Source organism: Aquarana catesbeiana, linkage group LG13, assembly GCF_042186555.1.
Source record: "Aquarana catesbeiana isolate 2022-GZ linkage group LG13, ASM4218655v1, whole genome shotgun sequence".
In the NCBI taxonomy this organism is placed as follows: Eukaryota; Metazoa; Chordata; class Amphibia; order Anura; family Ranidae; genus Aquarana; species Aquarana catesbeiana.
The window spans coordinates 121,632,560-121,659,658 of NC_133336.1; the positions used below are offsets into that span (position 1 = coordinate 121,632,560).

General features: G+C 44.3%; 1 protein-coding gene across 4 annotated transcripts in view; it reads right to left on the bottom strand.

Moving 5' to 3' along the window:
- GANC (glucosidase alpha, neutral C) overlaps positions 1-27,099 on the bottom strand; it is a 215,483-nt gene that overhangs the window by 51,658 nt on the left and 136,726 nt on the right. For all 4 annotated transcript variants that reach the window (XM_073609527.1, XM_073609525.1, XM_073609528.1 and 1 more), the window contains 3 exons: positions 16,578-16,679; positions 16,224-16,467; positions 16,069-16,133 (listed from right to left, as the gene is read on the bottom strand). In XM_073609527.1, coding sequence (XP_073465628.1) covers positions 16,069-16,133; positions 16,224-16,467; positions 16,578-16,679 — 411 coding nt within the window. The remainder of the gene's footprint in view (positions 1-16,068; positions 16,134-16,223; positions 16,468-16,577; positions 16,680-27,099) is intronic.

Here is a 27,099-nt window from a genome sequence, read left to right on the forward strand (position 1 = left end):
CAAATAGGCTGCTCACTTTGCAAGGTAATTTTCCCTTAGCTGAGTAATTGTGGTGAACATTCATTTTGCAAAGAATAGCCCAATCATGGGCAAGGAAAAAACTTTATTTTGCTTGCCCATGATTGGAAGATGGAAGTTAAAATTATCTTAAATCCACCCCATAGTGTGCAATTCAAATTTTATGTGTCTATACACCTAAATCTCAGTTCATAAAACATTTCTCTGAGTCGACAAGATCCTAATTTTCTCTTTGCAAACTGATTTCTGGCTCTGGCTGTGTCAGCATGGATCTGATTATGTTTCTGATTTTGGTTGCATCAATGCCAACACGGTTCTAAGTATGATTCTATCAATTTCACACAGATCTGCCTCATTTAGTATTGATATATTATGGCCTAAATAAATTAACAATGGTTGTGCTTTTTTGGAATAAAATAGCTGTATTGTTTGGAACTGGTAATAATGTGCTTTAGGAACCCCAGTGCAACCTCCTCCATTAAACATTAAAACATAACGTTTATTGTATTAAAAAAACATTTATCCAGACATGTATTAATAAACCTATATGCAACAGGCCACTTGATATTTTTTAACACTCAAAAGTCTGTCTATTCCTTATCTGCATTGTCTGATTTTCCATAGATCTTAATCCTTCTCACAAATCAATATTATTATTATTATACAGGATTTATATAGCACCAACAGTTTGCACAGCACTTTACAAAATAAAGGGAGACAGTACAGTTACAATACAATAAAATACAAGAGGGTTAAGAGGGCCCTGCTCATAAGAGCTTACAATCTAACAGGGTGGGGCAAGTGGTAAAAAAGATTATAACTGTGGGGGATGTGCTGATAAAAAAGTTAAACGTTCAGTTGTTATTTGGTAGTGACTTCCCTGAAGAGATGAGTTTTCAGGGATCGCCAAAAGGTGGCCGGTGTAGGAGATGGTCAGACTGATGGGGAGAGGCTCTGAAATGGGAGAGGCTCTGAATGGGAGAGGCTCTGAAAAAGTCCTAGACCTACAGAAAAGCATGGGAGGAGGAGACTAGAGAGATAGAGAGCAGGAGGTCTTGGGAGGTGAGGACAGTTTGGGGGATAGTTAGGGATAGTTAGGGACAAGATTGGTGATGTAGCTTGGACAGATTTGTGAATGGCTTGTGAATGGCTTTGTATGTTGTTATTTTTAATTCAATTAGCTGGGCAATCGGAAGCCAGTGTAGGGTTTGGCAGAGAGGGGTGGCAGACACTGATTGGTTGGTTAGGTAGATGAGTCTGGCAGCAGCATTCATGGTAGACTGAAGAGGAGAGACTGTGCAGAGAATGGCCTATAAGAAAGGAATTGCAATAGTCATGAGAGATAACAAGGGTGTGGATGAGTTGTTTTGTGGTTTAATTAGTTAAAAAGAGATATTATAGAGGTGAAGCCTACAAGGTTTTGACATTGATTAGATTTTGAAGCCGAAAGCACCGGTTGGAGTCTAGTACCTTGGCATGAGGGGAGGGACTGATAGTTGTATTACTGATCTTTATGGAAAAGTCATTAAAAAGGTATGACTGGAGGAAAGGGCTCAGTTTTATAAAGATTTGGTATTAGAAAGTGGTGCGACATCCGTGTTGATATGTTAGTTTGTAAGTTCGTAATGCGAAAGAAGACTGAAGGAATGAGGTGAGGAATAGAGAGATCGATTTGGGTTTCATCGGTGTAGAGATGGTATTGAAGCCATGGGATGTTTGTTATCTAGTGACCAAGAGAGGAGGTGTAGATAGAGAAGAGAAGGGGTCCAAGAACAGAGCCTTGGGAGATCCCTACAGAAAGAGGTAGTGGAGAGGAGACAGAATTGTAGGTAACAGTGAAGGAATGCTGTGATAGATTAAAGAACCAGGAAAAAGCAGAATCTTGGAGGCCAAGAGAGTGGAGTATATTGAGGAGGAGCATATAGCCAACTGTATCAAAGGCTGCAGAAAGGTCTAGTAGTAAGCGTATGGAGTAGTGGCCAGTGGTTTTTAGCAGTTAGTAAATTGATAATGAGTTTTGGTAGAGCAGTTTCTGTGGAGTGCTGCGCCAGACTGTAAGGGGTCAAGAAGGTTGTTTTCAGTGAGGTAGCAGCTCAGACAGTTGTAGACTATGCAATCTAAAAGTTTAGAGGTGAATGGTAGCAAGGGGATAGTTTCAAGTTGGTGAGGTCCAGTTAGGGCTTTTTTAAGTATGGTGGTCATCTGTCCATGCTTTAGATGGGAGGGGAAGGTGTTATTTTATCACCTTCTGTTCGATGGTAGGCTGGTCCTCTTACTACGACAAAAATAGAACATTCAATAGCTCAACTCACCAACCAGTCTTCTGACCAACCACAATAACCTGTCCAACAGTCTGCATTAAAAACAGGGGTTTAGTTAGCACGCATTTGCAAACGCATGTGTAAGCTGCAAGTCCTCTTCCTGGCAACCAGTGTATGCTTGCAGTCCTAACGCTACTGAATTTATGAGCGTCTCCACAGTGGGAGCACATGCATTCTACTGGATAGATGAGGGGCAGGTAGGCCTGGACGTAGCCCAATCCCCCTTAAAAAATATGGTCAGGGGACAGGACACACACTGGGCATCTTTGTTGCCATTGTGCTACGTGCTGGGTGTCCAGTGTGCTCCTGTTCCTTTAAGGGGGATTGGGCTACCTTCAGGCCCCCCTGCCCCTCATCTATCCATTAGAATGCATGCACTCCCACTGTGGCGATATTTTGTCACTAATAATAGGATTTTTATTACAGCTTACCTGTAAAGTCCTTTTCTTGGAGTACATCATGGGACACAGAGCCTTAAGTAATATACTTAATGGGTTATGGGCCATCTTCAGGTGTTGACACTGGTAAACCCAATCAAAGGACGTTTACGCCCTATATAACCCCTCCTCCTTCCAGGAGCACATCAGTTTTTGTAGCAAAGCAATATACTTGTATCCCAAAAAAGAGGGGAGGGACCTCTGTGTCCCATGATATACTCCAAGAAAAGGATTTTACAGGTAAGCTGTAATAAAAATCCTATTTTCTTTATCGTACATCATGGGACACAGGGCCTTAAGTAATTACTTAATGGGATGTCCCATAGCAATGCCACATGAGGAGTGGGAGAAAACAACCCGCAGGGTACACCCAGACTTGAGGATCTATACTGCTGCTTGCAGCACACTATGCCCGAAGGCGATATCCTACCTCCTTACATCCACCTGATAACATTTTGTGAATGTATGCACTGAAGACCAAGTTGCGGCTTTACAGATCTGAGCCATGGAGGCCTGATGACGCACTGCCCAAGAAGCACTAACCGACCTGGTAGAATGCACCTTAACTTGAAACGGGGAAATCTTACCCCTTATATCATAGGTTTGAATTATCACTTGCCGAATCCACTTAGCGACAGTGGATTTTGACGCTGCCTGTGCTTTCTTAGGACCCTCCGGCAGAATAAATAAGACATCAGTCTTATGAATCTGAGCAGTTTTCTTTAAATAGATTTTCACTGCTCTCACCACATCAAGACAATGTAGTGATCTTTCTTCCCTGGAACATGGTTTTGGAAAAAACGATGGCAGGACAATATCTTGGTTCAAGTGAAAACCTGAAATGATATTTGGCAAAAAACCTGGACGAGGGCATAACACCACTCTGTCCTCATGAAAGATCAAATATGACTCTTTACAAGAAAGAGCAGCCAAGTCTGAAACCCTCCTTGCTGAGGATATAGCAACTAAAAATACCAACTTCCTTGTCAGAAGGACTAGGGGAATCTGTTGTATTGGTTCAAATGGCTGTTTTTGTAACACAGACAAAACAAAGTTTAAGTCCCAAGGATTCAAGGGAGGTTTGATGGGCAGATTAAGCCGCGTCACCCCTTGTATAAAAGCCCCAGACTAAAGAATGAGTAGCAAGTGGTCTTTGAAATAAGACCGATAAAGCTGAGACTTGGACTTGGCCAATTTCATTTCTACCCCTAATTGTAGAAAGGCAAGAATTCTGCCCATGATATATCTCCGAGGGTGCCAACCCTTGGATTCACACCAGGAAACATAAGCCTTCCAGACTCTGTAATATATAGTTCTGGAAGCTGGCTTCCTAGCATTAATCAGGGTAGAGATAAGTGACCCGGAAAGCCCACGTTTCTTTAGAATGTGGGTTTCAATAGCCAAGCCATTAAATTTAGAGACCGTAAGGAAGGATGGAATATTAGTCCCTGAGAGAGCAGATCTGGCCATAGTGGGAGGGACCATGGGCCCTCCACTGCCATCTTTAAGATTTCTGCATACCATGACCTTCTGGGCCATGCTGGTGCCACCAGAATAATTGACTTTCTTTTCAGCTTGATCCTGTAAAGAAGTCGAGGCAGCAACTGAATAGGGGGGATGCATAGATCAGTGAGAACTGATCCCATGGGGTCACTAACACATCCGTTCCGCATGTGAATGGATCCCTTGTTCTGGCCACAAAATTGACCAACTTTGTGTTGAACCTGGATGCTAGAAGATCCACGTCCTGAGTCCCCCCATCTTTGACAAACAGCCCGAAATATGTCGGGGTGAAGAGACCATTCCCCTGGGAATAACTGCTGGCGACTTAAGTAGTCCGCCTGCCAATTCTCTACTCCCAGAATGAAGATTACAGAAAGGCATGGAACATTCCTTTCTGCCCAAGTTACAATATGGTTCACCTCTCTCTGTGCTGAGAGACTTTTGGTGCCGCCTTGGTGATTGATATAGGCCACAGCTGTGGCATTGTCGGATTGAATCCTGACAGGACAATCTCATAACCGTAAGTTCAGGCCATTAGAGCCAGATGTACTGCCCAAATCTCTAGGATATTGATGTGCAAGATTCTTTTGGTTCTTGACCACTGTCCTTGGACAGTTGTCTTTTCTAGTACTGCTCCTCAGCCTGGAAGGCTGGCATCCGTCGTTACCACTTTCCAGATGACCGGTCTGAAGGATTTTCCTTTCAGCAGATTCTGGGTTAGTGACCAAGTGAGGCTTTAGGCCACTCTTGGGGACAGCTGCATTGGTAAGTCCAAAGCTTGAATTGTTTTGTTCCAAGCAGACATGATACTGTTCTGCAACAATCTTGAATGGAACTGGGCATAGGGAACTGCTTCGAATGAAGCCACCATGGTTCCTAGCAACCTCTTGCAAATGCACCAGCTCTCTTATGCAACATATTTTTGCTTGAGGCAAGAACACCCTTTCCTGGGCTGTGTCTATGATCAGGCCCAAGTACTCCAGCCTTTTTAGCGGTATTAAGAAGGATTTCTCTAGGTTGAGAATCCAACCCAAACTTTTCAGATAGTTGGTTGTAGTGCGTACCCTCTGCTCCAAACGAGTCACCGATTGATCTATAAGTAATAGATCATCTAGGTACGCTACAACTGTTATGCCCTGTGCCCTTAACCTGGCTAGAGGTGGGGCCAGTACTTTGGTGAACACCCGAGGTGCTGTGGCTAGCCCGAAGGGCAGGGCTACAAATTGGAAATGCTGCTGTTCTAACTCTAACCGCAGAAACTTTTGATGAGCAGGAACTATAGGGACATGCAGACATGCATCCCTGATGTCGATTGACGCCAGAAGTTCTCTTCCTAGAAAGATAGAAACTACCGACCTGATTGTCTCCATCAGAGCTGTGTCTTGGCCTAGGCCTAGGGCGGCACTTTGCGGGGGGGCGGCGGCTTCATGCCGCCCCCCCGCACGAAACCCCCCCCACCCGTACTCCTCAAGTCCCGCACATATACAGCCTACTGAGGCTGGCTCCCACACATATACAGCCTCCCGTCCCGCAGCTTGCCTTGCTATGTCATGTGCAGTTGTGCACTTGCCGGGCGTGTACTTGGCGGGGGGGGGGGGAGCGACTGCCGCCCCCATACACCGGACCGTGAGTGACCATCAGTGTCACTGGCTGGCCAATACCTGTGGTGCACAATGCACTGCCACTTACTGGTAGCTTAAATCACAGAGGGCTAGGCGGAGCCTAATGCTCCGCCTACCCACCTCCGCGCGGCATTACACGTTCTCGGGAGACGGACGGGGCTCTCTGTAACCACTGCCAGAGAGCCCAGAGGAGGAGGAGCGAGAGAGAGGAGGACAGCTGCGGGAACTGCTCAGGTAAGGACGAGTGAATTATCCCCGGCCCAGGTCCTGGATATATATAAAAGAATTGAGTGTGTGTCAGGAGTCAAATTTATCTTGTATACCCAGTCAGCTTTAGTAATGCAGGCAGTCACTGTGCCCATCAATTGCCACCATTGTGCCATCAAACGCAGCACTGTGCCCATCAATTGCCACCACTGTGCCATTAAACACAGCACTGTGCCCATCAATTGCCACCATTGTGCCATCAAACGCAGCACTGTGCCCGTCAATTGCCACCATTGTGCCATCAAACGCAGCACTGTGCCCATCAATTGCCACCATTGTGCCATCAAACGCAGCACTGTGCCCATCAATTGCCACCACTGTGCTATCATTGTGCCATCAAACGCAGCACTGTGCCCATCAATTGCCACCACTGTGCCATCAAACGCAGCACTGTGCCCATCACTTGCCACCACTGTGCCATCAAACGCAGCACTGTGCCCATCAATTGCCACCACTGTGCCCTCAAACGCAGCCACTGTGCCCCCAAACGCATCCACTGTGCCCCCAACTGCATCCACTGTGCCCCCAAATGCAGCCACTGTGCCCCCAATCGTAGCCACTGTGCCCCCGCACGCATCCACTGTGCCCCCAAATGTAGATACTGTGCCCATCAAACCCTGCCACTGTGCCCATCAAACCCTGCCACTGTGCCCCCAAACCCTGCCACTGTGCCCCCAAACGCAGCCACTGTGCCCCCAAATGCAGCTGTGCCCCCAAACACAGCCACTGTGCCCCCAAACGCAGCTACTGTGCCCCCAAACGCAGCCACTGTGCCCCCAAACACAGCCACTGTGCCCATCAATAGCTGCCACTGTGCACATCAAATGCACCACTATGCCTATCAATTGCCACCACTGTGCCATCAAATGCAGCCACTGTGCCCATCAAACGCAGCCACTGTGCCCATCAAATGCACCACTGTGCACATCAAACGTAGCCATTGTGCCCATCAAACGCAGCCACTGTGCCCATCAATTGTCACCACTGTGCCATCAAACGCGGCCACTGTGACCATCAATTACCACCACTGTGCACATCAAACGCAGCCACTGTGCCCATCAAACGCAGCCACTGTGCCCATCAATTGCCACCACTGTGCCATCAAACGCAGCCACTGTTCCCATTAATTGCTGCCACTGTGCCCATCAAACGCAGCCACTGTGCCCATAAAACGCAGCCACTGTGCCCATCAATTGCCGCCACTGTTCCCATCAAATGCCGCCACTGTGCCCATCAAACACAACCACTGTACCCATCAATTGAAAGAGGAAGGGGTGTGGTTTACAGGGCGTGTCTTAAATAGGAAGGGGTGTGGCCTTGACAGGAAGGGGTGGGTCATATTTAAATGAGGGGGCGTGAGTTAAGTCAGGCCTAGGGCAGCACAAAACCTAAATATACCACTGGTCTCCATGCGAAAGGAACGGATCTTCAGGAACTGATTTAGCTTTCTTAGATCTAGAATGGGTCTAACATCTCCATTTGCTTTTGGTACCATGAAAAGATTTGAATAAAACACCAGACCTTGCTCTTTTGTGGGTATCTGTATGATCACCCCTTGAGATATTAATCGGTCTAGTGCCTAAAACAGAGATTGTTTTTTCTCTGGATCTTTGGGAACGCTTGATCTCAGGAAACGAGACAGTGGAAAGTCCCGAAATTCCAGCTTGTACCCCAGCGTTACCGTGGAGATGACCCATCTGTCCTGAATTTCCTTTTTCCAGACTTCTGAAAATTGCTGCTTCATGATGAGGCTTTAGGATTCTGTTTTGCAGATTTTCTACCCCAGGGCTTCTTTTGAGCCTGGGTCTGACCCTGAGGTTTTCCTCTAGAGTCTGACAGCGGAGGCCGTCGCCACTGCCTAGAGGCGGAAGCCCCTGGCGCAGGGGAAAGAGCCCGTTTAAATGAAGGGCGTTTATATTTTCTTTTGACTGGTAAAAAAGTACTTTTCCCAGCAGAAATTGTCTTGATATATTTATCCACGTCTTCTCCAAACAGTCGCTCCCCATGAAAGGGGAACCCAGTTAGGAGGTTTTTACATGGTGTTTCAGCTGACCAATTTTTCAACCACAGGAATCTGCGAATATGGACAAGCATAAGTATAAGGAGGGATGCCTGGTGAATAGAGTCTTTAATGGCATCTATGGCAAAACATAATGCCTTAGGTAGTTCAGCCAAATCCCAAGCTTGTTGTGTAGGAAGCTCTCTAAGGGCCTGTTTAAAGTGGTCCTTTAGGGATTGGCAGACGCCTATCGCGGCGACTGCGGGCTGAGTGACGGCACCTGCTATGGAAAAAAGCAGATTTTAGCAGGGATCCCAACTTCTTATCCGTTGGATCTTTAAGCATCTGTGCATTGTTTACAGGACATGAGACTCTGTTAGAGGCAGTATGAAAGTGGAGCGAACCATTTCTGTAAGAGATTGTATCAGCAATTTTTCAGATTGAGAAGTCGAAAAAGATTCATCTAGCGTTGTTTCCTCTGCAGAAGAATCATTGATTTGTTTCTCTTCCTGATCAATTGAGGGTAAAACCTCATCGTGTGCCCACTGTTCCCCTTGCAAAGCTGCAGCGGGGGAGGGGGACCTAGTACACTTCCTATCCATTTGAATAGAGGATGCAATTAAAGCCGCTAATATTTCTTTCAGACCCTGAAGGGAGGAGGAAAGGGCATCTTTAGTCACGTATACAGTTGCTGAGATGTGAGAGGCAGCTGCACCATCAATTTGCTCCAATGGCTCACCCTGAGTTGCCATAATTGGTAATTCAGGCGAGGATGACAGCATGGAAATACAGCTGGAAATCCCAATGCCTGAGGGGTGAAGCCTTTACTCTTTTGGCTTTTGTGGTGTCTTTTTTGGCAGACATAGTCCTAAGTACAAAAACAGAGGCGCTATACCAATTGCACTAAATCGCTGAAAATAGTCATGACTTTTAAAGCTGCTATAAAGTTCAGCCTAGTGCTGGAAAAAGAGTGTCCTTCCTGTATCAGGAATGCTAGTGTTGCAACCCATACGTGTCCCACAACTCGTGTGTCCCTGTGTGCAGACAGCTTGTTTTCTCCTCATCAGCAGAGGAGAGACTGACACAGCTGTATTTATCTGTTATTAGCCTGCCGTGCGTCCTCATGGACGTTTCACGGCACCTGCGTTAGGCCCGCCCCCTCTGCAAAAATTCTGCCCTCTTTTTTATTTAAAAAGTTTCCCGCACCTGGGCGCGGCATTTTTTCAGGTCCCAGACCCAACACAAGGGGGGGGGGGGGCGCAGAGCCTCCTGCAGTGGGGCACAGACCTGTATAAAAATACAGCCTACAGTAACAAACTATAGTGGTAAAATGGTGGGACCTTCCGCATACCCCACGGCGGGGGGGGGGGAATGTAAGGGGGTGCAGTGCTGCTGTCCCCCTAACCCTCTGGTCCCATCAAGGGAAGTAAAAAGAAATTTTTTGCAGATTTGTTTTTACCTTGCAAAATCTCCTTCCACACGCTGAGCAGCCAGACACGGAACTGAGCAAACAGTGAGACAACAGAGTAAAGTATGTGCATAGACTCCATCTAGTGGAGATTTTAAGGCATGACAACATTTTTTCCTTAAATGAAAGAAAATGCATAGATGTTTTTAATATCTAAGTTTTCTTCTCTTACCTTGTCCTCGCCGCAGGATTTTGCTGAATTAACAGAAAATCCAACTTTCACCCATCACGGCAGGCAACTTCTAGCAAACCTTCAAGGACTGGGTCCGTAAAAACGGGGGTCCAACTGGGCCATGTACAAGCACCCCATCAGGAAGCTTGAGGTAATGTAACAAGACCTAAGCCCTGGGTTCCTGGAGTCCAGCCCTACAAAGAGAGGCATTACAGGCAAAACCTCGTGCTTCGGATACGAGGTCCCAGGTACCATCCGTCTTTGGCCTCAGTGGCACTTCTGGATGGATCGGTCTTCTTTTTATGGAGGAATTTAAATCCAGCATGGATCCCTCCTGGAGCTCCTCGGAGCACTTCTTCACTCGTGACCAACACCTTAGACACTGGCAAAAAAACTGATGTGCTCCTGGAAGGAGTAGGGGTTATATAGGGAGCAAACTTCCTTTGATTGGGTTTACCAGTGTCAACACCTGAAGGTGGCCCATAACCCATTAAGTAATTACTTAAGGCTCTGTGTCCCATGATGTACGATAAAGAAATTGTAGCTTTATCAGGGGTACTTTAACCACTTGCTGACCGCCTCACACCGATGTACGTCGGCAAAGTGGCACGGGCAGGCAGAATCAGGTACATGTACGTGATCTGCTTCCCGCGGGCGGGGGGTCCGATCGGAACCCCCCGGTGCCCGAGGCGGTCGGCTTTTGTCCAGCGGCGATCGGAGGTGAGGGGGAGACCATCCATTTGTGGCCCCCCCCTCGCGATCGCCGCCGGCCAATAGAATCATTCCTCTGCTGCTGTATGCTAAACAGCAGCAAAGGAAATGATGTCATCTCTCCTCGGCTCGGTATTTTCCGTTCCGGAGAGAAGACTGCAATGTGAGTGTAAAACACACACACAGTAGAACATGCCAGGTACACAAAACACCCCCCTTTACCCCCCGATCACCCCTCACCCCCCCCCCCCCCCGTCACACTGACACCAAGCAGTTTTTTTTTTCCTGATTACTGCATGGTGTCAGTTTGTGACAGTTAGTGTGGTAGGGCAGTTAGTATTAGCCCCTTTAGGTCTAGGGTACCCCCCTAACCCCCCCTAATAAAGTTTTAACCCCTTGATCACCCCCCGTCGCCAATGTCGCTAAGCGATCATTTTTCTGATCGCTGTATTAGTGTCACTGGTGACGTTAGTTAGGGAGGTAAATATTTAGGTTCGCCGTCAGCGTTTTATAGCGTCAGGGACCCCCATATACTACCCAATAAATGTTTTAACCCCTTGATTGCCCCCTAGTTAACCCTTTCACCACTGATCACTGTATAACCGTTACGGGTGACGCTGGTTAGTTCGTTTATTTTTTATAGTGTCAGGGCACCCGCCGTTTATTACCGAATATATCTGATCCAATCAGATCTATACTAGCATCCCCAGCAGTTTAGGGTTCCCAAAAATGCAGTGTTAGCGGGATCAGCCCAGATACCTGCTAGCACCTGCATTTTGCCCCTCCGCCCGGCCCAGCCCAGCCCACCCAAGTGCAGTATCGATCGATCACTGACACTTACAAAACACTAAACACTTAACTGCAGCGTTCGAAGAGTCAGGCCTGATCCCTGCGAACGCTAACAGTTTTTTTGGTAGCGTTTTGGTGAACTGGCAAGCACCAGCGGCCTAGTACACCCCGGTCGTAGTCAAACCAGCACTGCAGTAACACTTGGTGACGTGGCGAGTCCCATAAGTGCAGTTCAAGCTGGTGAGGTGGCAAGCACAAGTAGTGTCCCGCTGCCACCAAGAAGACAAACAGGCCTGTCGTGCCCATAATGCCCTTCCTGCTGCATTCGCCAATCCTAATTGGGAACCCACCACTTCTGCAGCGCCCGTACTTCCCCCATTCACATCCCCAACCAAATGCAGTCGGCTGCATGAGAGACATTTTCTTTATGTCCTCCCGAGTACCCCTACCCAGCGAACCCCCCCAAAAAAGATGTTGTGTCTGCAGCAAGCGCGGATATAGGCGTGACACCCGCTATTATTTTCCCTCCTGTCCTGACAATCCTGGTTTTTGCATTGGTGAATGTTTTGAATGCTACCATTCACTAGTTGAGTATTAGCGTAGGGTACAGCATTGCACAGACTAGGCACACTTTCACAGGGTCTCCCAAGATGCCATCGCATTTTGAGAGACCCGAACCTGGAACTGGTTACAGTTATAAAAGTTAGTTACAAAAAAAAGTGTAAAAAAAAATATATATAATAAAAAAAAAATAGTTGTCCTTTTATTGTTCTCTCTCTCTCTATTCTCTCTCTATTGTTCTGCTCTTTTTTACTGTATTCTATTCTGCAATGTTTTATTGTTATTATGTTTTATCATGTTTGCTTTTCAGGTATGCAATTTTTTATACTTTACCGTTTACTGTGTTTTATTGTTAACCATTTTTTTGTCTTCAGGTACGCCATTCACGACTGAGTGGTTATACCAGAATGATGCCTGCAGGTTTAGGTATCATCTTGTTATCATTCTTTTCAGTCAGCGGTCGACTTTCATGTAAAAGCAATCCTAGCGGCTAATTAGCCTCTAGACTGCTTTTACAAGCAGTGGGAGGGAATGCCCCCCACCGTCTTCCGTGTTTTTCTCTGGCTCTCCTGTCTCAACAGGGAACCTGAGAATGCAGCCGGTGATTCAGCCAGCTGACCATAGAGCTGATCAGAGACCAGAGTGGCTCCAAACATCTCTATGGCCTAAGAAACCGGAAGCTACGAGCATTTCATGACTTAGATTTCGCCGGATGTAAACAGCGCCATTGGGAAATTGGGAAAGCATTTTATCACACCGATCTAGGTGTGGTCAGATGCTTTGAGGGCAGAGGAGAGATCTAGTGTCTAATAGACCCCAATTTTTTCAAAAAAGACTACCTGTCACTACCTATTGCTATCATAGGGGATATTTACATTCCCTGAGATAACAATAAAAATGATTAAAAAAAATAAATAAAAGGAACGGTTTAAAAATAAGATAAAAAAGCAAAAAAATAATAAAGAAAAAAAAAAAAAGCACCCCTGTCGCCCCCTGCTCTCGCGCTAAGGCGAACACAAGCGACGGTCTGTCGTCAAATGTAAACCGCAATTGCACCATGCATGTGAGGTTCTCACCGCGAAGGTCAGATCGAGGACAGTAATTTTAGCAGTAGACCTCCTCAGTAAATCTATGTATTTATTTTGTTGCCACTGCACGTTTGTGCGCAATTGTAAAGCATGTCATGTTTGGTATCCATGTACTCGGCCTAAGATCATCTTTTTTACTTCATCAAACATTTGGGCAATATAGTGTGCTTTAGTGCATTAAAATTTTAAAAAGTGTGTTTTTTCCCCAAAAAATGAGTTTGAAAAATCGCTGCGCAAATACTGTGTGAAAAAAAAAATGAAACACCCACCATTTTAATCTGTAGGGCATTTGCTTTAAAAAAATATATAATGTTTGGGGGTTCAAAGTAATTTTCTTGCAAAAAAAAAATATTTTTTCATGTAAACAAAAAGTGTCAGAAAGGGCTTTGTCTTCAAGTGGTTAGAAGAGTGGGTGATGTGTGACATAAGCTTCTAAATGTTGTGCATAAAATGCCAGGACAGTTCAAACCCCCCCAAATGACCTCATTTTGGAAAGTAGACACCCCAAGCTATTTGCTGAGAGTCATGTCGAGTCCATGGAATATTTTATATTGTGACACAAGTTGCGGGAAAGAGACAAATTTTTTTTTTTTGCACAAAGTTGTCACTAAATGATATATTGCTCAAACATGCCATGGGAATATGTGAAATTACACCCCAAAATACATTCTGTTGCTTCTCCTGAGTAAGGGGATACCACATTTTGCAGACCTCACTTTTTGTCACAAAGTTTTGAAATTTGAAAAAAGAAAAAAAAATGTGAGAGCTGCAAAATACTCACCATGCCTCTCAGCAAATAGCTTGGGGTGTCTACTTTCCAAAATGGGGTAATTTGGGGGGGTTTTGTGCCACCTGGGCATTCCATGGCCTCCGAAACTGTGATAGGCAGTGAAGAGTGAAATCAAAAATTTACGCCCTTAGAAATCCTGAAGGCGGTGATTGGTTTTCGGGGCCCCGTACACGGCTAGGCTCCCGAAAAGTCCCACACATGTGGTATCCCTGTACTCAGGAGAAGCAGCTGAATGTATTTTAGGGTGCAATTCCACATATGCCCATGGCCTGTGTGAGCAATATATCATTTAGTGACAACTTTGTGCAAAAAAAAAAAAAAAAAAATTGTCACTTCCCCGCAACTTGTGTCAAAATATAAAATATTCCATGGACTCAACATGCCTCTCAGCAAATAGCTTGGGGTGTCTACTTTCCAAAATGGGGTCATTTGGGGGGGTTTTGTGCCACCTGGGCATTAAATGGCCTTCAAAACTGTGATCGGTAACGAGGAGTGAAATCAAAAATTTACGCCCTTAGAAATCCTGAAGGCGGTGATTGGTTTTCGGGGCCCCGTACGTGGCTAGGCTCCCACACATGTGGTATCCCTGTACTCAGGAGAAGCAGCTGAATGTATTTTGGGGTGCAATTCCACATATGCCCATGGCCTGTGTGAGCAATATATCATTTAGTGACAACTTTTTGTAAATTTTTTTTTTTTTTTCATTATTCAATAACTTGGGACAAAAAAAATAATATTCAATGGGCTCAACATGCCTCTCAGCAATTTCCTTGGGGTGTCTACTTTCCAAAATGGGGTCATTTGGGGGGGGTTTGTACTGCCCTACCATTTTAGCACCTCAAGAAATGACATAGGCAGTCATAAACTAAAAGCTGTGTAAATTCCAGAAAATGTACCCTAGCTTGTAGACGCTATAACTTTTGCGCAAACCAATAAATATACGCGTATTGACATTTTTTTTACCAAAGACATGTGGCTGAATACATTTTGGCCTAAATGTATGACTAAAATTGAATTTATTGGATTTTTTTAATAACAAAAAGTAGAAAATATCATTTTTTTTCAAAATTTTCAGTCTTTTTCTGTTTATAGCGCAAAAAATAAAAACCGCAGAGGTGATCAAATACCATCAAAAGAAAGCTCTATCTGTGGGAAGAAAAGGACACAAATTTCGTTTGGGTACAGCATTGACCGTGCAATTAGCAGTTAAAGCGACCCAGTGCCAAATTGGAAAAAGTCCTCTGGTCTTTAGGCAGCCAAATGGTCCGGGGCTGAAGTGGTTAACATAAAATACACACCCAAAATACACTTCACTGTAATTTATAGATGATGCTCCACTCCTTCTACGCATACGCATCGGTGACATCATACACTTTTTCTACTCTTTCCACCGCAATATAAGGGCTAGTTCTCAGAACACCTTAGTTTATATAAAAAAGGGTAAGTATTATTGCCTGTTCATTTATTTTCGTTGGTTGTAGTAAGTCCCTCTGAGTTTTCTACTTCAATGTCCCTTTCTATATTTACAATACCTTCTTTTAACATTATATAGGATCATGTAAATAAATATTGTTTATTTACTAGTTTTTATGCCTTTTAAATTGTCAGGTAACATCTATTTGCTTATTTTACTCAAAATAAATTATTATGGGAAAGGGAAAGGTAAGTAAACCCTTCATCCAAACCGCAGATATGTTCTCAGAACCAGGCTCAATACAGTGGGTGGACAGAGGAGGTGCATCATATCGCTGATAGGCATAGACAACTGATGCAAACATGTCACACACACACCATGCACACTTGCATGTTTGAAGAGGATGAACATCATTTGTCCCTAAGAGAATATTTTGTGCTGATCATTTCACCAATACACTTGGGTATGCACATTATGTTCAACTGCCCTACATTAGTAGCAAAAAACGAATGTTGGAATATTTTAGGGAATATTGTACACAATGTTTTATTTGAAGCCTGCCCAATATACTCCCAAATTGTTTACCATTGCTTTTCCCTAATAGTTCCTGGGATTGATCATTTGGTGTTGATGGTTGAAAGTCCATTGCAGAGCAACGGATGCATAGATATGCAAAAAAACTTTTAGCTGATGCTGTATTTTTATACAGTAAGCAGATATTCTCTTAGCCAGCCTCAAGGTATGGGGTTATGTACAAAACAATTATGTCCATGGAATAGGGGCTACAACTGGTCAGTTGGCCCAAGAGGGTACAAAGAGTATAAATCCAGTTCTTCCTATACATGGACCAGGAATGGTACCTTCTTCATTTGATATAAATTCCATTATAAAACTTTTAGAAATCGTACCTAGCATGTACTGACTTTCCAATGCAAAGGCATCTTGGTATTTAGAAAATTCAACCCACAAAGGCCTGTTTGTAGTTAAAGAAAAACAGAAATGTTATTAAAAGTCATTGTTTCTAGAAGAAAAACAAAATAATTGTATCAGTATGCTCCCTCACCTCATTACAAGCTCAGCTGTACGGTATGCCCTATAAAACAGCAGGTACCAATATGGAAGAAGGGTATAACGTTCCTTTATCGCTTTCCTGATTAAGAGAGTATTTTCTTCACCAAACAGCCAAGGCTCTCTGCGCTTGGTACCCTGCATAGCATGACCACGAAAGAAGGGCTGGAATGAGCCAGCCTGGTACCAACGAACCAGTAGTTCAGGATCTGGGTCTCCAACAAAACCGCCAACATCAGCTGCCAAATTAGTATAGGGCAAATTAATTTTACATAATCCATTCTAAAAACTTTTATTACCTGCAGGCGTCTCCATCTGCAAGCAGACTACAGAATGCCATGTACTTTACCTCCACAGAAGGCTATTCCTGTCACGCTGAGACTAAGTAACATTGGGACAGAGATTTTTAAATACTTCCACTCTGCTTTGTTATCTCCTGTCCATACTGCACCTAAAGAGGATGAAAGCATTTAAAAATGTTATTGATATTTAAATCAAATCTTTAACATGATATCTAATAAGATTTCAAGCATCTAAAGACACTGCAAAAGTATAAAGAATGTTGGATAATTGAATTCCAACTGCTCAGTTCCAGTCCTCTAATGCCAGCACAATATTATAGTGACGGTTTTCTGAACTTATGGTCCCAAATAACTCCCAAGAACAGCAACATATTAATTACAAAATTGGGACAATATACATGGTTGAAAGATGCTCAAACACAGGCTCTTGGCATTAACCATACTACTTGCGTGCAACTTAAACACATAATTAAAAATACATTTTCGGTCTCAACCATTAGGGAACACAGGGAGTTTTAAGCTGGATATACTACTGCTTCTAGCAAGATTGGACACTGAAAAATGAAAAAAGGAGGCCAGCCACTACCAACATGCCTTAGTTATTTTGCTAGTGTCCTAGAAGGATGGATGGCTTTTCTTCAACATTGCTGTCTAACATATTTTTTACTATCACTTTTTTCTGCTTAGATTTTTTTTCTAATTAGGACTCTACATCTTTGCTGGAGCTTTGTCTTTCAATTGTAGCCATCCAGTCATCTTTAACCTGGAATTTGGAGTACTGTATCTGGACCCACTGGACTGGAGGTTGCAGGGATAGCCTGGAAGTGATCTTCAGGCACTGGGTACCACATGGAGTGCTTTCCAGACTTCATCCTGGTAATAGCTGCAGAGCGCTTGCCCAGTCCAGACACACTGGGATTGCCTTAGTGCTTGCCCTGTTTCTGAAGAAACATTTAGTGAGTGGACCTGACAAGCTGAGCACCTAAAAATACCTAATTTGCATAGTTCGATGGGCACCCTTATTCTCTGTTCCTGATGGTTTTTGCCACGGAAGTGGTTAATGATCTGGAACTGAATGCTGACATCATCCTGTGGGTGGAGTGTCATGCATGCATTCCATACTTTCTTTCCTGCCATAAAGGCATGTCTCCGCTGCTGCCCCTGCTGGTATAAGCCACGTGAAACTTTGATCTTTGATCTATTCTTACTACACACCTACATTGAGACTTTGGTCACCTCCTGCCATCCAACAGTCACCTGTTACCAGTTGCCTGGGTTTTGTGAGTACCTGAGGCTTTGCGCCTCAGCTTGAGCTTATATGAAGCCAAACTGCCACCACGTGGTTGCAACATGTCTGATTGTAGACCTGGAGGGGCCAATTTTGCTGTACTGGGTGATCCCCATTCACTTTCTACTAAGAACTTTGCTTCTTGCAGTGAGCCTACTGACTGTGTTGATATCTGCAGCTTAGAATCATGTTGCCCTCTGCTCTTGAAGTGTATTCCCCCTTGGAGTCCTCTTTAGCTCAGTCAGACATGGCTGCATCCTCTGCTTCTTCAGCTAAGTTCTTTACTATGTTCATGCAATACTTTATGGCCCGAATCACCCAGATATTTGCGGACTCTGATCGCGGAGGATACAAGCATGCTCCCGTGCCCTCTCCTGCAAATTCTAATTTGCCTACCACAAAAGTGGCTTCTGAGCCATTGGCCCAAGAGACTGACTGATTTCAAGTTGCTCCAGTCCTTCACTGATTAGCTTACCCTTGAGGAGACGCAGTCTACTGCCATTTGTCCCAAACTGAAGGAGACCTTATTGATACAGTGCACACCACTCTAAAACTAGGGTAGTGGTCCTTAAACTGTGGCCTTTGCTTGCCTTTATCTGGCCATTCCTCCTACTAATACGAGCCACTATTCTTACTACTGACACGAACAATGAGGCACCATTTCTTTGACTGACACCAGTGATGAGGCTCTATTCCCTCCACTGGGGCTCTGAACTTTCCACTGAAACCAGCAATGGGACATTATTCCTCCCACTGACACCAACAAAGGGGCACTATTTCTCCCACTGACACCAGCAATGGGGCAATTTTACTCCCACTAACACCAACAATAGGGCATGATTCCTTCCACTGACACCAACGATGAGGCAATATTTGTCTCACTTGCACCAACAATGGGGCACTATTTTTCTAAATATTCACTATTTTACTATTCCTTCCACTAACACTGGGTATGGGGCACAATTCCTCCCACCAATATCAATGATGAGGCAATACTTTACAACCTACTGACCACAGGTGCTATTTAATTTTCTTACTACCACTAACAACCAAGTCTGAGGCATTATTTAATCTCACTGATGCCAGGGCATTTTCTAGTCCCACTGGCCACAGTCCGGCCCCCATAAAGTCTAAAGGACAGTAATCTGGTCCTTTGATTAAAATGTTTGGAGACCCCTGAACTAGACAATCAGCCTGCTGCTTCTACAGTGCACCTGCTGTTCAGCTATTTCTCTATTGAGATTGCAGACATCTTGACAAGTTTTTTCTTCTTCCAAGCACTTATTAAATTTGTATCTGGTTGGTAAGGATTTTGTACAGAAATGGCCCATTCCCACTGTGGATCCAGGTGTTTCACACCATAATAAGGCCCTTATTTTTCCAGTAGAGGACACACCTGTCTTTAAGGACCTTACTTTCTCAAACCATGTCAAAATCCCTTAACAGAGAGATAGCCACTGCTGCTGTTGACTCCTTGTTTACTGAACACTTGGAACAGGTGGGTGTATTGGTAAACATCAGTTGTAATTTGATGGGTTTGCTGAAAGTCTCTTGTATCATTTTCCACTGTGACAAACAGGCAGACAGTCTGTCATTTTGTAAAAATGCATATATAGTCTGTTTCAGCAGAGAAAGGGGCTCTAAACAGGTGTAAATCTTATTGGAGTAATTTTGGCTAAAGTTCTGGACTGCATAATCCTTATGTAAAAAAATTCTGATCCATATGTTCTTTGAGGGATTAGGTCTGTTCACATTCACTCTTGATAATATTATCAAGGATGACTTCTTGGATCTCAATGCTCTGATTGTCTTCATTCAGGTCCAGAAATTCCAAAAGGAATTCATCAAATCTGTAATCACCTCCCTCCACCAGGGAGACTTTATGGCTTCTGTGGACATCAAAGATACTTACCTTTATTTCCCCATCAGCAATTCCTACACTTTGCTGTGGGACCCCTGCATTACTAGTTTTTGGCCCTGCCTTTTGGACTCTCGTTTGCACCTCAAGTAAGCACCTCAAGTAAGCACCCTGTTGCTGTCTTCTGTCATTCCCACTGTTTGATACTTAGACAACCTTCTGTCGACTAAACAGTTTCTACTGGACAACATGTTCTTGATTGTCCAGACGTTACACTAATTTGGATGGATTCTGACCCTTCAGAAATGATCGCTGAATCTGACTCACTATTTTGAGTATCTAGGTTTCAAGCTTATGGTCTCAAAGATTGGGTTATATCCTTTCCTGTCAATGTGCACTTTACTAGATCTAGATTTTTTTTACATCAAGTAACTATTTCTTAGGTTTGCGAGGCTACTACCTGTAAAAACAGGGTTCCTCAAAAAGTGGGACTTTAGAGGACCATGAACACTCAGAAGAATTTATAAAAAAAGAGATTTATAAAAAAGAATTACACATTTATTACAAAGAGTAAATTACATAATACAAAAATTAATAAAACTAAAACACATGATGTAAGGAAGCAGTCCAAAGACAGACAGCTGGAAGAGGCCCAAATCGACTGTCGGGAAGACAGAGGAAATCCAACGTGTTTCAAGGAATGAAGTAAGGGTCTTCTTCAGGGAAAGATGGGCTGGGGATTTCCAGATGAATACAAACAAACAATCTCATGTGTTTCGTGTTTCAAACAGAGGAGATCATAGCTCAGCAAGTAAAAGGAAACTGAGACGCCAAAACAGCGTCATAAAGGCAAAGCAAGGTGGAAATAAACCATGTCCACATGAAACCCCCGCGTCCGAGAAATGCCTCCCAAAAGGGGGGCCAGAGCAGTCTCGAGGGACAAACCACCACGGATCTATCGCTTTGAGATTTATGAGCTAAATCTTACAATGCAGAAATTCTTTTAACCAGTTGCCGACTGCCACACGCCGATATACATTGGCAGAATGGCACGGGTGGGTAAATGGGCATACTTGTATTTGTACCCCCCCCCCCCACCACCCGCGGCATTTGGATTCATTAGAGGACTGATCAGTCCTCAGGTCCCAGCCAATGTTTTCTGGCCTGGACCTGCTAACGAATGAAATCCTTCCCCTGTCTGTGTAAGTGTAAACACAGACAGGAGGAAGTGATGTCATCTCTCCTCGTGGAGTCTTTTCGATTCCAGTGAGAGGAGAGCAGATGTCTTCTAGGGCGTACAAACGGTCGGACTTTGTTCGGACATTCCGACAGCAAAATCCTAGGATTTTTTCCGACGGATGTTGGCTCAAACTTGTCTTGCATACACACGGTCACACAAAGTTGTCGGAAAATCCGATCGTTCTGAACGCGGTGACGTAAAACACGTACGTCGGGACTATAAACGGGGCAGTGGCCAATAGCTTTCATCTCTTTATTTATTCTGAGCATGCGTGGCACTTTGTCCGTCGGATTTGTGTACACACGATCGGAATTTCCGACAACGGATTTTGTTGTCGGAAAATGTTATCTCCTGCTCTCAAACTTTGTGTGTCGGAAAATCCGATGGAAAATATCCGATGGAGCCCACACACGGTTGGAATTTCCGACAACACGCTCTGATCGGACATTTTCCATCGGAAAATCCGACCGTGTGTACGGGGCATTCCCGTGAGTTGCACAACACTACACTAACACCAGTACACACAGGTATACTTGCACCCCCCCGATCCCCCCCCCCCCCAGTTAACCCCTTCACTCCCTGTCACTGTGTCACCAATTGCAGTTCTCAGATTTTTCACTGATCACTGCATTGGTGTCATTTGTGACTGTAATAAGTGTTAGGGCAGTTAGTAGTAGGCCCCGTTAGGTCTAGGGTACTGCCCTAAACCCCCCTTATAAATGTTTAACCCCGTGATCGCCCCCCAGTTAACCCTTTCACCCCCTGTCGCCAGTGTCATTAATAGATCTTTTTTTCCAAACGCCGTATTTGTGTCACGGGTGACGCTAGTTAGCCAGTTAGTTAATTAGTTTCACCGTCAGGTTTTTATAGCGTCAGGAACCCCCATATATTACCTAATAACGGTTTTGACCCCCTGATTGCCCCCTGGTTAACCCTTTCACCCCCTGTCACCAGTGATCACCATATTAGTGTGCTGGTTAGTTTGTTTGTTTTCTATAGCGTCAGGGCACCCACCGTATATTACCCAATAAAGGTTTAACCCCCTGATCGCCGGCGTGTAATATCAGTTTTTAGCATCAGTCAGGGTCTGCATCGCCCCAGGCAGCGTCAGATTAGTGCCAGTTGCCCATGCACCACACACCTCCCTTAGTAGTATAGCGTCTATACGGATTGATATCTTTGATCTGATCAGAACTATATTAGCATCCCCAATAGTTTAGGGTTCCCAAAAATGCAGCGGTAGCGGAATCAGCCCAGATACCTGCTAGCACCTGCGTTTAGCCCCTCCGCCCAGCCCACCCAAGTGCAGTATCAATCGATCATTGTCACTTACAAAAACACAACACACATAACTGCAGTGTTCACAGAGTCAGGCCTGATCCCTGCGAACGCTAACAGTTTTTTTGGGAGCGTTTGAATTAGTCGCTGACAGTCAGGAGCTCTTTTTCCTGTGAGTCTCACTACTGTACCAGTAAATTTAGAGACCAAAATGTCAAATCGAAGGTACAGTAGTAAAGAGGCCTACACGTTTCTGAGCATGACAGATAGTGAAGAGGAAGTCACCCATCTGTCAGATTCAGGCTCAGAATACGATCCTGTAGACAGCAGCGGCACCCTGACAGATAGCTCTGACGATGGAGTTGTGGTCCCTGCCAAGGTCAGGAGTACCCGACCTCGTTCTTCTGCTGTTGTTGAGATGCAAGAACCGCAGGGCTCTCGTATGGAGCAGAGAGCCAGTACTAGTGCCGTTCATCCTTCTGGTGAACTGGCAAGCACCAGCGGCCTAGTACACCCTGGTCATAATCAAACCAGCACTGCAGTATCACGTGGTGGCGTGGCAAGTCCCATAAGTGCAGTTCAAGCTGGTGTGGTGGCTAGCACAACTATTGTCCCGCAGCCACCAAGAAGAAGACAAACACAGGCCCGTCTAGCCCATAGTGCCCTTCCTGCTGCATTTGCCAATCCTAATTGGGAGCCCACCACTTCTGCAGCACCTGTACTTTCACCATTCACTGGCCAACTCGGAATTCAGGTGGAAACAGTTGATTTTACGTCACTTAATTTTTATTCGCTGTTTTTCACGGTAGATCTCTATAGATCTATTGTGGACCAAAGCAATTCACCGCCACCAATCCCCATTTGACCCTTGTCAGAGAATGGGAACCTATTATGGTTTCTGAATTTAAGACCTTTCTGGGCCTATTCCTCCTCATGGGCATAACTAAAAAGAGTGAGTTGCGGTCATATTGGTCCACTGACCCAATTCACCATATGCCCGTGTTCTCTGCCTCCATGGCCAGGGCACGATACAAGCAGATCTTGCGGTTCATGCACTTCAATAATAATGAACTCTGTCGTCCTCGGGGTGACCCTGGATACGATAGGCTCTACAAAATTCGGCCCCTCGTAAACCACTTCAACCAACAGTTTGCAGCCTTGTTTACTCCCGATCAAGTTGTCTGCATTGATGAGTCCCTGATTAAGTTTTCTGGCCACACATATACATATAGTTTTATGGTTTACGAGGGAAGAGATAAAACCGGAGAACTGCCCAGACTACATAGGGAGTGCTGGTAAGATTGTGTGGGACTTGGTGTCACCCTTATTCGGAAAGGGGTACCACTTGTATTTGGACAATTATTACACGAGCGTGCTATTTTTAGTCACTTGTTTGATCATGGAATTGGCGCATGTGGCACCGTGCGATCTAATCACCAGGGCTTACTCCAGCGGCTTGTAGATTCCCGTCTTAGGCTGGGGGAGAGAGCCTGCTTGAAGTGTAATAATTTGCTCGCTGTGAAGTGGAGGGATAATCGGAATGTTTTCGTTCTGTCCTCCCTTCACGCAGACACGATGGTCCAAATTCCTACAGCAACTAGTGTTATGGAGAAACCCCTCTGTGTCCACGAATATAACCTTAATATGGGAGGGGTGGACCTCAACGACCAGTTGTTGGCGCCGTACCTAGTTGCCCGTAAGGCCAGACGCTGGTACAAAAAAGTGTCTGTATACTTATTTCAATTGGCTCTGCTGAATGCTTATGTGCTATACAAAGCTTCAGGACGAACTGAATCGTTCCTTAAATTCCAGGAAGAGATCATCACAGCCCTGCTGTGGCCCAACTTCCCAACCCAACTGCAGTAAGCCGGCTGCATGAAAGGCATTTTTCGTATGTCCTCCCTGGTACCACTACCCAACAAGCCCCCCAAAGAAAATGTTGTGTCTGTAGAAAGCGCGGATATAGGCGTGACACCCGCTATTATTGTCCCTCCTGTCCTGACCACCCTGGTCTTTGCATTGGTGAATGTTTTGAACACTACCACACACTAGTGGAGTATTAGTGTAGGGTACAGCACTGCACAGACTAGGACACACTTTCACAGGGTCTCCAAAGATGTCTTTTGGGAGACCCGAACCTGGAACCGAACCGTTACAACTACTACAACCATTACAACCACTACAACCACTACAGTTACAAATAAAAGTGTAAAAAAAAAATATATGAAATAAAAATAACAAAAATAGTTGTCGTTTTATTGTTCTCTTTCTCTCTATTGTTTTGCTCTTTTTTACTGTATTCTACAATGCAATGTTTTATTGTTACTATGTTTTATCATGTTTGCTTTCAGGTATGTAATTCTTTTATACTTTACTGTTTACTGTGTTTTATTGTTAACCATTTTTTTGTTTTCAGGGATGCCATACAGCTGCAGCACTAATTTATTTATCTTGACAGCAACAGCATTTGCTCCCACAATACGTAAATCAGTGACTTCAGCACTGTAGAAGGTGATTTCACCATCAAAGTTAAGGAAAAAAAAAAAAAGAGCTTATATCCTGAAGCATGGGGGCAGGGGTGGAGGGGCGATTTGCCTCTAACATTAGGGGCGGATTGCCCCCATGCTTCGGCATATATTTTTTAGGCACAGATTGCGTTAAAAAATGTTTTATTTTTACTATGTTTTATTGTATTTGCTTTGCAGGTATGGTATGTCTTACTGTAATGTTACTTTGTTTTATTGTTAACCACCATTTGCTTAGCAGGTATGCCATTCAGCTGCAGCATTGATTTATTCATCTTGACAGCAACAACGTTTGCTCACACGATATGTAAATCAGCGACTCCAGCACCGTAGAAGGTGATTTCACCACCACAGTTAAAAAAAAAATGGTGCATGTCTGCCCATCATTAGAAGTGGGTGGATGAAGGGCGGTATTATTGTGATTTCACTCCTCACTACCTATCACAGTTAAGGAGGCCCTGAAATGTCCAGATAGCACAACCCCCCCCCAAAAATGACCCCATTTTCAAAAGTAGACACCCCAAGGTATTTGCTAAGAGGCGTGGTGAGTATTTTGCATATCTCATTTATTTTTGAAAATGAAGAAAGAAAAGAAAAATGTTACTCGGCTCTCAGTCGGCAGTCACATACACAGTCCCGCCTCCACCATTGGCATTGGACCAGCTCCTGTGATAGACAGAACACTGGTCCAATGCTGGTGGCGGAGGCGGGACTGTGTGTGTGATGTGCGAGCCGAGTGAGAGCTGAGTTAGAGCTGAGTGAGAGCCGAGTGGAGAGCCAAGTGGAGAAGAGATGATGGCTTGGTGAATTCCGGCGGCACTCGTCCCCCTCCTTCCCCTCCGAGGTATGCTGTCAGCGTATAACACATACCCGCGATTTTTCCGCTATTTTCTGGGAGAAAAGGTGCGTGTTATACGCCAATAAATACGGTACTCAACTTGCCTCTCAGCAAATAGCTTGGGGTGTCTACTTTCCAAAATGGGGTCATTTGGGGGGGGTTTGTGCTATCTGGTCATTTCATGGCCTCCGAAACTGTGATAGGCAGTGAGGAGTGAAATCAAAAATGTACGCCCTTAGAAAGCCTGAAGGCGGTGATTGGTTTTCGGGGTCCTGTACGCAGTTAGACTGCCAAAAAGTCCCACACATGTGGTATACCCATACTCAGAAGAAGCAGCAGAATGTATTTTGGAGTGTAATTCCACATATAACCATGCCATGTTTGAACAATATATCATCTAGTGACATCTTTGTGTAAAAAAAAAAATTAAACTTTCCCAAAACTTGTGGCAAAATATAAAATATTCAATGGACTCAACATGCCTATCAGCAAATAGCTTGGGGTGTCTACTTTCCAAAATGGGGTCATTTGGGGGGGTTTGTGCTCTCTTGGCATTTTATGGCCTTCAAAACTGTGATAGGTAGTGAGTGAAATAAAAACTTTACACCCTTAGAAATCCTGAAGGCGGTGCTTGGTTTTCGGGGTCCTGTACGCGGCTAGGCTCCCAAAAAGTCTCACACATGAGGTATACCCATACTCAGAAGAAGCAGCAGAATGTATTTTGGGGTGTAATTCCACATATAACCATGCCATGTTTGAACAATATATCATCTAGTGACATCTTTGTGTAAAAAAAAAAATTAAACTTTCCCAAAACTTGTGGCAAAATATAAAATATTCAATGGACTCAACATGCCTATCAGCAAATAGCTTGGGGTGTCTACTTTCCAAAATGGGGTCATTTGGGGGGTTTGTGCTCTCTTGGCATTTTATGGCCTTCAAAACTGTGATAGGTAGTGAGTGAAATCAAAAATTTACACCCTTAGAAATCCTGAAGGCGGTGCTTGGTTTTCGGGGTCCTGTACGCGGCTAGGCTCCCAAAAAGTCTCACACATGAGGTATCCCCATAAACAGAAGAAGCAGTAGAATGTATTTTGGGGTGTTATTCCACATATAACCATGGCACGTGTGAGCATTATATCATTTAGTGACAACTTTGTGTAATTTTTATTTATTTTGTCATTTTTCAATCACTTGTGACAAAAAAATAAAATATTCAGTGGGCTCAACATGTCTCTCAGCAATTTCCTTGGGGTGTCTACTTTCCAAAATGGGGTCATATGGGACTAAAAGCTGCGTAAATTCTAGAAAATGTACCCTTGTTTGTAGACGCTATAACTTTTGCGCAAACCAATAAATAAACGCTTATTGACATTTTTTTTACCAAAGACATGTGGCTGAATACATTTTGGCCTAAATGTATGACTGAAATTGAGTTTATTGAATTTTTTTATAACAAAAAAAATGTCGGTATTTTTCCGTTTATATCGCAAAAAATAAAAACCGCAGAGGCAATCAAATGCCATCAAAAGAAAGCTCTAT